Below are 9,979 nucleotides of genomic sequence, written 5' to 3' on the forward strand. Positions count from 1 at the left end.
AGTTATATTCTTGTACATAGGGGGCAGTATTATAGTAGTTATATTCTTGTACATAGGAGCAGTATTATAGTAGTTATATTCTTGTACATAGGGGCAATATTATAGTTATATTCTTGTACATAGGGGGCAGTATTATAGTAGTTACATTCTTGCACATAGGAGCAGTATTATAGTAGTTATATTCTTGTACATAGGGACAGTATTATAGTAGTTATATTCTTGCACATAGGAGCAGTATTATAGTAGTTATATTCTTGCACATAGGGGCAATATTATAGTAGTTATATTCTTGTACATAGGGGGCAGTATTATAGTAGTTATATTCTTGTACATAGGGGGCAGTATTATAGTAGTTATATTCTTGTACATAGGGGGCAGTATTATAGCAGTTATATTCTTGTACATAGGAGCAGTATTATAGTAGTTATATTCTTGTACATAGGAGCAGTATTATAGTAGTTATACTCTTGTACATAGGAGCAGTATTATAGTAGTTATATTCTTGTACATAGGAGCAGTATTATAGTAGTTATATTCTTGTACATAGGAGCAGTATTATAGTAGTTATATTCTTGTACATAGGAGCAGTATTATAGTAGTTATATTCTTGTACATAGGAGCAGTATTATAGTAGTTATATTCTTGTACATAGGGGGTAGTATTATAGTAGTTATATTCTTGTACATAGGGGGCAGTATTATAGTAGTTATATTCTTGTACATAGGGGGCAGTATTATAGTAGTTATATTCTTGTACATAGGGAGCAGTATTATAGTAGTTATATTCTTGTACATAGGGGCAGTATTATAGTAGTTATATTCTTGTACATAGGAGCAGTATTATAGTAGTTATATTCTTGTACATAGGAGCAGTATTATAGTAGTTATATTCTTGTACATAGGGGGCAGTATTATAGTAGTTATATTCTTGTACATAGGGGCAGTATTATAGTAGTTATATTCTTGTACATAGGAGCAGTATTATAGTAGTTATATTCTTGTACATAGGGGGCAGTATTATAGTAGTTATATTCTTGTACATAGGGGGCAGTATTATAGTAGTTATATTCTTGTACATAGGGAGCAGTATTATAGTAGTTATATTCTTGTACATAGGGGGCAGTATTATAGTAGTTATATTCTTGTACATAGGGGGCAGTATTATAGTAGTTATATTCTTGTACATAGGGGCAGTATTATAGTAGTTATATTCTTGTACATAGGGGCAGTATTATAGTAGTTATATTCTTGTACATAGGGGCAGTATTATAGTAGTTATATTCTTGTACATAGGGGGCAGTATTATAGTAGTTATATTCTTGAACATAGGGGGCAGTATTATAGTAGTTATATTCTTGTACATAGGAGCAGTATTATAGTAGTTATATTCTTGTACATAGGGGGCAGTATTATAGTAGTTATATTCCTATACATAGGGGCAGTATTATAGTAGTTATATTCTTGTACACAGGGGTAGTATTATAGTAGTTATATTCTTGTACATAGGGGGCAGTATTATAGTAGCTATATTCTTGTACATAGGGGCAGTATTATAGTAGTTATATTCTTGTACATAGGAGCAGTATTATAGTAGTTATATTGCAGTATTATAGTAGTTATATTCTTGTACATAGGGGCAGTATTATAGTAGTTATATTCTTATACATAGGGGCAGTATTATAGTAGTTATATTCTTGTACACAGGGGTAGTATTATAGTAGTTATATTCTTGTACATAGGGGGCAGTATTATAGTAGTTATATTCTTGTACATAGGGGCAGTATTATAGTAGTTATATTCTTGTACATAGGAGCAGTATTATAGTAGTTATATTCTTGTACATAGGAGCAGTATTATAGTAGTTATATTCTTGTACATAGGAGCAGTATTATAGTAGTTATATTATTGTACATAGGAGTAGTATTATAGTAGTTATATTCTTGTACATAGGAGCAGTATTATAGTAGTTATATTATTGTACATAGGAGCAGTATTATAGTAGTTATATTCTTGTACATAGGGGGCAGTATTATAGTAGTTATATTCTTGTACACAGGGGTAGTATTATAGTAGTTATATTCTTGTACATAGGGGGCAGTATTATAGTAGTTATATTCTTGTACATAGGGGCAGTATTATAGTAGTTATATTGCAGTATTATAGTAGTTATATTCTTGTACATAGGGGGCAGTATTATAGTAGTTATATTCCTATACATAGGGGCAGTATTATAGTAGTTATATTCTTGTACACAGGGGTAGTATTATAGTAGTTATATTCTTGTACATAGGGGGCAGTATTATAGTAGTTATATTCTTGTACATAGGGGCAGTATTATAGTAGTTATATTCTTGTACATAGGAGCAGTATTATAGTAGTTATATTATTGTACATAGGAGTAGTATTATAGTAGTTATATTCTTGTACATAGGGGGCAGTATTATAGTAGTTATATTCTTGTACATAGGGGCAGTATTATAGTAGTTATATTCTTGTACATAGGAGCAGTATTATAGTAGTTATATTCTTGTACATAGGGGCAGTATTATAGTAGTTATATTCTTGTACATAGGAGCAGTATTATAGTAGTTATATTATTGTACATAGGAGTAGTATTATAGTAGTTATATTCTTGTACATAGGGGGCAGTATTATAGTAGTTATATTCTTGTACATAGGGGCATTATTATAGTAGTTATATTCTTGTACATAGGAGCAGTATTATAGTAGTTATATTCTTGTACATAGGGTCAGTATTATAGTAGTTATATTCTTGTACATAGGGGCAGTATTATAGTAGTTATATTCTTGTACACAGGGGTAGTATTATAGTAGTTATATTCTTGTACATAGGAGCAGTATTATAGTAGTTATATTCTTGTACATAGGGGCAGTATTATAGTAGTTATATTCTTGTACATAGGGGCAGTATTATAGTAGTTATATTCTTGTACATAGGGAGCAGTATTATAGTAGTTATATTCTTGTACATAGGGGGCAGTATTATAGTAGTTATATTCTTGTACATAGGGGGCAGTATTATAGTAGTTATATTCTTGTACATAGGGGGCAGTATTATAGTAGTTATATTATTGTACATAGGAGCAGTATTATAGTAGTTATATTCTTGTACATAGGGGGCAGTATTATAGTAGTTATATTCCTATACATAGGGGCAGTATTATAGTAGTTATATTCTTGTACACAGGGGTAGTATTATAGTAGTTATATTCTTGTACATAGGGGGCAGTATTATAGTAGTTATATTCTTGTACATAGGGGCAGTATTATAGTAGTTATATTCTTGTACATAGGAGCAGTATTATAGTAGTTATATTCTTGTACATAGGAGCAGTATTATAGTAGTTATATTATTGTACATAGGAGCAGTATTATAGTAGTTATATTCTTGTACATAGGGGGCAGTATTATAGTAGTTATATTCTTGTACACAGGGGTAGTATTATAGTAGTTATATTCTTGTACATAGGGGGCAGTATTATAGTAGTTATATTCTTGTACATAGGGGCAGTATTATAGTAGTTATATTGCAGTATTATAGTAGTTATATTCTTGTACATAGGGGGCAGTATTATAGTAGTTATATTCCTATACATAGGGGCAGTATTATAGTAGTTATATTCTTGTACATAGGGGCAGTATTATAGTAGTTATATTCCTATACATAGGGGCAGTATTATAGTAGTTATATTCTTGTACACAGGGGTAGTATTATAGTAGTTATATTCTTGTACATAGGGGTAGTATTATAGTAGTTATATTCTTGTACATAGGAGCAGTATTATAGTAGTTATATTCTTGTACATAGGAGCAGTATTATAGTAGTTATATTATTGTACATAGGAGCAGTATTATAGTAGTTATATTCTTGTACATAGGGGCAGTATTATAGTAGTTATATTCTTGTACATAGGGGGCAGTATTATAGTAGTTATATTCTTGTACATAGGGGGCAGTATTATAGTAGTTATATTCTTGTACATAGGGGCAGTATTATAGTAGTTATATTCTTGTACATAGGGGGCAGTATTATAGTAGTTATATTCTTGTACATAGGGGCAGTATTATAGTAGTTATATTCTTGTACATAGGGGCAGTATTATAGTAGTTATATTCTTGTACATAGGAGCAGTATTATAGTAGTTATATTCTTGTACATAGGGGGCAGTATTATAGTAGTTATATTCTTGTACATAGGAGCAGTATTATAGTAGTTATATTCTTGTACATAGGGGGCAGTATTATAGTAGTTATATTATTGTACATAGGGGGCAGTATTATAGTAGTTATATTATTGTACATAGGAGCAGTATTATAGTAGTTATATTCTTGTACATAGGAGCAGTATTATAGTAGTTATATTCTTGTACATAGGGGGCAGTATTATAGTAGTTATATTCTTGTACATAGTGGGCAGTATTATAGTAGTTATATTCTTGTACATAGGGGGCAGTATTATAGTAGTTATATTCTTGTACATAGGGGCAGTATTATAGTAGTTATATTCTTGTACATAGGAGCAGTATTATAGTAGTTATATTCTTGTATATAGGGGGCAGTATTATAGTAGTTATATTCTTGTACATAGGAGCAGTATTATAGTAGTTATATTCTTGTACATAGGAGCAGTATTATACTCACGCCAGGACCCTCTTCTCCATGATGTGGGTGAGGGAGCTGAATACCCCCTGCCTCACGTGTCCCTCTAGTGGAGGATAAAAGTTGGGGATTATCTGTGAGATAAGAAGACATGGAGAGGTCAGCCATGATGATGGACACGTGTACGGTTCTGCGGTATTATGTGCCTGGTATTTGGTGACTGCTCCTCGGGGCTGGCGGCCGGCCCGTCACACATGATTTGTGATTTTTGTATGTGGAGGATTCAGCATCTGAAGCAAATGAGAAAAACCTGGAGTACGCAGAGAACAATAATCCGCAGTCGGGGGGGGGGGGGTTACTAAAGCGGAGGGCGGGGGTCCCACAGGACCACTTCCTGCAGCCAAACTCCAAAACTGGGAACATTGTTTGCATTTTCTGAGCGTCTCCTGGACCCGGTGGAGGGGACGAGTGCAGCCATGACTGATGGAGGATGCAGGAATTCTGTGGAGTGCGCCCCCTGCTGGCCGGGGTAACGCGGTGGTCTCAGGATAACGGCGAGCTGCTTGTCAGCTATCTGGCACCAATATCACTATAAATGAAGTAGATGGCAGCGAGTGCTGATCGCTCCTGAAGCAGCGTTCTTTACCCGGTGGCGGAGGACTCGCGGCCTCACCGTGCCGTAGGGGCAGGATAATATCTCTAATAACAAGATACTTGGCCGTCTTGTCGGTTGCATCCTGTTACTATATAATTACACATACAGAATATATAACGTTTATTTATATAGATTTATTGTCAGCACCTTCCTCCTCCCCTAAATCTGCTAGGTACTTAGTGTTGGGGGCGCCTGGACCTCTGCTGCCCCCGGGGGGGGGGGGCGCCTGGACCTCTGCTGCCCCCGGGGGGGGGGCGCGCCTGGACCTCTGCTGCGCCCAGGGGGGGGGGGGGGAGGGGCACGCCTGGACCTCTGCTGCGCCCGGGGGGGGGGGGGGGCGCCTGCCGCACCTGTACTGTACATGGTGGGTGCAGAAATCACAGATTTACTGTCATTATGCTGGAATATAAGGGGCGGAGGAGCGGGCGTGGAGAGCGGGCCTACAGTGCCACCCTAACACCGATCCTCCCTCCGTACAGAACGGCCCATTATCTCTTACCCGGCACATGAAATCCAGCAGCGTTGCGGTGATGGCAGGATGCGGCTTCATGGAGTGATGCATCACCAGGATAGCCGGCTCTGCGGAGAGAAAGGGTGCAGTGAGGGATACAGGACGGGGGAAGCGGCTAGAGGGCCGGAGGCGCGGGGGGGAAGCGGCTAGAGGGCCGGAGGCGCGGGGGGGAAGCGGCTAGAGGGCCGGAGGCGCGGGGGGGAAGCGGCTAGAGGGCCGGAGGCGCGGGGGGGAAGCGGCTAGAGGGCCGGAGGCGCGGGGGGGAAGCGGCTAGAGGGCCGGAGGCGCGGGGGGGAAGCGGCTAGAGGGCCGGAGGCGCGGGGGGGAAGCGGCTAGAGGGCCGGAGGCGCGGGGGGGAAGCGGCTAGAGTGCCGGAGGCGCGGGGGGGAAGTGGCTAGAGTGCCGGAGGCGCGGGGGGGGAAGCGGCTAGAGGGCCGGAGGCGCGGGGGGGAAGCGGCTAGAGTGCCGGAGGCGCGGGGGGGAAGTGGCTAGAGTGCCGGAGGCGCGGGGGGGAAGCGGCTAGAGTGCCGGAGGCGCGGGGGGGAAGTGGCTAGAGTGCCGGAGGCGCGGGGGGGAAGCGGCTAGAGTGCCGGAGGCGCGGGGGGGAAGCGGCTAGAGGGCCGGTATTGTGGACTCACCAATGTTCATGATACTGTCTTTCTCGGGGCTGAAGAAGAGCCAGTCGTAGAACAGGGCGAGTTTGGCGTTCGAGGCGGCCACATTGGACTGTAAGAGAGGCAGAGTGGTCAGGACGAGGCCGGCATTGACCTTACCCACAATGCCACGCACACTCACCGTGCAGGTGGTCAACAGCCACCCGATGATGGCCCAGCGGGGCAGGATGTCGGAGCTCAGCACCTCATTGGAAGGGTGCACCACACCGCAGATGTAGCGGATCAGATCGCAGCGCAGGGACTGGCTGTCTGGGGTGGAGAGGTACTGACGCTGGAACCAGTCCTGGTATCTCTTCTGCTGCCCGAACCGGACCTGCAGGGACAGGGTGAAGACAGCGAGAGGGCAGTGCACTGCACGGGGGGACAGGCGGTGCGCCGCAGCGCGCAGAGACAGCCCGGCCCCCCCTTCCCAGAGCAGCGCTCATGTACTCTGCTTCACTGAATGGCAATGTAAGTAATCTGCAAACTGCAGCACAAAGCAAAGTGTGCAAACATAGTAACCTAAAGAACAGGGAGTGCAGCTCTGGAGGTGACTGGAGTATGAGACATTATGTAACACTAGTGTGTGTGCAGCTTTGGAGGTGACTAGTTATGAGACATTATGCAACACTAGTGAGTACAGCTCTGGAGGTGACTGGAGTATGAGACATCATGTAAGACCAATGACTGCAGCTCTGGAGGTGACTGGAGTATGAGACATCATGTAAGACCAATGTTTGCAGCTCTGGAGGTGACTGGAGTACTACACATGATGTAAGAGCAATGAATGCAGCTCTGGAGGTGAGTGCAGAGGGCGGTCGTACCCTGGACGTCATGAATAGCAGCTTGGTCTCCATGTCGGGGGTCAGACGACAAGCCAGGAACTTCCGGGACGTGCGAGACTGAAGGAGCTGCAGGATTCCTGGAGGACAGAAAGCAGGTGATGAGAAGCGGCCGCCTCCGCCAGGTGCCGCTCGTCTCCTGTGATGCCACTCGCGGCAGCAGCCGAGAACCCTCTCAGGATGCTGGGAGAGCTCGGTGATGGCGGCCATACGGATTGTCACCCGGCTCTCCCAAGTGCAGGGCGGGGGACGATCTGCTGGGGCTGATAGTCCTCCTCATTACCGTGCAAGCCCCTCACTGACACCACGCTCACCGCTCCAGGCGCAGCCCCTCACCGACCCCCACGCTCACCGCTCCAGGCGCAGCGACTCACCGACCCCCACGCTCACCGCTCCAGGCGCAGCCCCTCACCGACCCCCACGCTCACCGCTCCAGGTGCAGCCCCTCACCGACCCCCACGCTCACCGCTCCAGGCGCAGCCCCTCACCGACCCACACGCTCACCGCTCCAGGCGCAGCCCCTCACCGACCCACACGCTCACCGCTCCAGGCGCAGCCCCTCACCGACCCCCACGCTCACCGCTCCAGGCGCAGCCCCTCACCGACCCCCACGCTCACCGCTCCAGGTGCAGCCCCTCACCGACCCCCACGCTCACCGCTCCAGGTGCAGCCCCTCACCGACCCCCACGCTCACCGCTCCAGGCGCAGCCCCTCACCGACCCCCACGCTCACCGCTCCAGGCGCAGCCCCTCACCGACCCCCACGCTCACCGCTCCAGGCGCAGCCCCTCACCGACCCCCACGCTCACCGCTCCAGGCGCAGCCCCTCACCGACCCCCACGCTCACCGCTCCAGGCGCAGCCCCTCACCGACCCCCACGCTCACCGCTCCAGGCGCAGCCCCTCACCGACCCCCACGCTCACCGCTCCAGGCGCAGCCCCTCACCGACCCCCACGCTCACCGCTCCAGGTGCAGCCCCTCACCGACCCACACGCTCACCGCTCCAGGTGCAGCCCCTCACTGACCCACACGCTCACCGCTCCAGGCGCAGCCCCTCACCGACCCCCACGCTCACCGCTCCAGGTGCAGCCCCTCACCGACCCCCACGCTCACCGCTCCAGGTGCAGCCCCTCACCGACCCCCACGCTCACCGCTCCAGGCGCAGCCCCTCACCGACCCCCACGCTCACCGCTCCAGGCGCAGCCCCTCACCGACCCCCACGCTCACCGCTCCAGGCGCAGCCCCTCACCGACCCCCACGCTCACCGCTCCAGGTGCAGCCCCTCACCGACCCCCACGCTCACCGCTCCAGGTGCAGCCCCTCACCGACCCCCACGCTCACCGCTCCAGGTGCAGCCCCTCACCGACCCCCACGCTCACCGCTCCAGATGCAGCCCCTCACTGACCCACACGCTCACCGCTCCAGGTGCAACCCCTCACTGACCCACACGCTCACCGCTCCAGGTGCAGCCCCTCACTGACCCACACGCTCACCGCTCCAGGTGCTTTGCCGAAGTCGCATCGCGCGGCTATGAACAGATGTGGAGGACGCGGGACGTAATCAGGCCCTGCCTGAAGGATGGAGCAGCGAGATCATCTGCAGCCCACCATCTCCAGAGCAGGAGATCAGCGGCACCCAGACAAGGCGCACCTGGCCGTGACCCTGCGCCCATTACGGTGGGAGCACGCACCTGTGAACTGGGGGTTCAGGGCCTGAGGGTTGTGCAGCATGTCCTTCCATAACAAATCAAACTCCGGAAGGCGCGCGACGTTCTGCAGCAGCCGCACCAGGTCCCGGCCAATCATGAAGCAGTCCATAAACTGAGCAAAAAAGGAGAAAAAAAGGTGAGAAGAGCGATGGGCACAGGCAGCCGCCATGACAGACCAGAGTCACTGACCGCTAACCCAAACCCGGCATCATACAGGGGAGGGGGACGAGCGGAGAGGGGGACGAGCGGAGAGGGGGACGAGCGGAGAGGGGGACGAGCGGAGAGGGGGACGAGCGGAGAGGGGGACGAGCGGAGAGGGGGACGAGCGGAGAGGGGGACGAGCGGAGAGGGGGACGAGCGGAGAGGGGGACGAGCGGAGAGGGGGACGAGCGGAGAGGGGGACGAGCGGAGAGGGGGACGAGCGGAGAGGGGGACGAGCGGAGAGGGGAGGGGGACGAGCGGAGAGGGGGACGAGCGGAGAGGGGAGGGGGACGAGCGGAGAGGGGAGGGGGACGAGCGGAGAGGGGAGGGGGACGAGCGGAGAGGGGAGGGGGACGAGCGGAGAGGGGAGGGGGACGAGCGGAGAGGGGAGGGGGACGAGCGGGGAGGGGGACGAGCGGAGAGGGGAGGGGGACGAGCGGGGAGGGGGACGAGCGGAGAGGGGAGGGGGACGAGCGGAGAGGGGAGGGGGGGGCGAGCGAGAGGGGGGCGAGCGAGAAGGGAGGGAGGGGGGCGAGCGAGAAGGGAGGGAGGGGGGCGAGCGAGAGGGGAGGGGGGCGAGCGAGAGGGGAGGGGGGGGGCGAGCGAGAGGGGAGGGCGGGGGGCGAGCGAGAGGGGAGGGGGGGGCGAGCGAGAGGGGAGGGGAGGGGGGGGCGAGCGAGAGGGGAGGGGAGCGAGCGAGAGGGGGGGCGAGCGAGAGGGGGGGGGGCGAGCGAGAGGGGAGGGGGGCGAGCGAGAGGAGAGGGAGGGGAGCGAGCGAGAGGGGAGGGGGG

At 49.5% G+C, this 9,979-nt stretch overlaps 1 protein-coding gene across 1 annotated transcript in view; it reads right to left on the minus strand.

Annotated features, from left to right (window-relative positions):
* The window catches only part of INTS3 (integrator complex subunit 3), a 53,735-nt gene that overhangs the window by 20,236 nt on the left and 23,520 nt on the right, over window positions 1-9,979 (minus strand). The window contains exons 5-10 of the mRNA XM_073637216.1: window positions 8,970-9,099; window positions 7,263-7,360; window positions 6,581-6,772; window positions 6,424-6,511; window positions 5,774-5,853; window positions 4,662-4,753 (exon numbers count right to left, since the gene is read on the minus strand). Of these exons, the coding sequence (XP_073493317.1) occupies window positions 4,662-4,753; window positions 5,774-5,853; window positions 6,424-6,511; window positions 6,581-6,772; window positions 7,263-7,360; window positions 8,970-9,099 (680 nt within the window). The remainder of the gene's footprint in view (window positions 1-4,661; window positions 4,754-5,773; window positions 5,854-6,423; window positions 6,512-6,580; window positions 6,773-7,262; window positions 7,361-8,969; window positions 9,100-9,979) is intronic.

The sequence above is a fragment of the Phyllobates terribilis genome, unplaced genomic scaffold (assembly GCF_046119375.1).
Source record: "Phyllobates terribilis strain yellow unplaced genomic scaffold, ASM4611937v1 Scaffold_6__1_contigs__length_29720123, whole genome shotgun sequence".
NCBI classification, from domain to species: Eukaryota; Metazoa; Chordata; class Amphibia; order Anura; family Dendrobatidae; genus Phyllobates; species Phyllobates terribilis.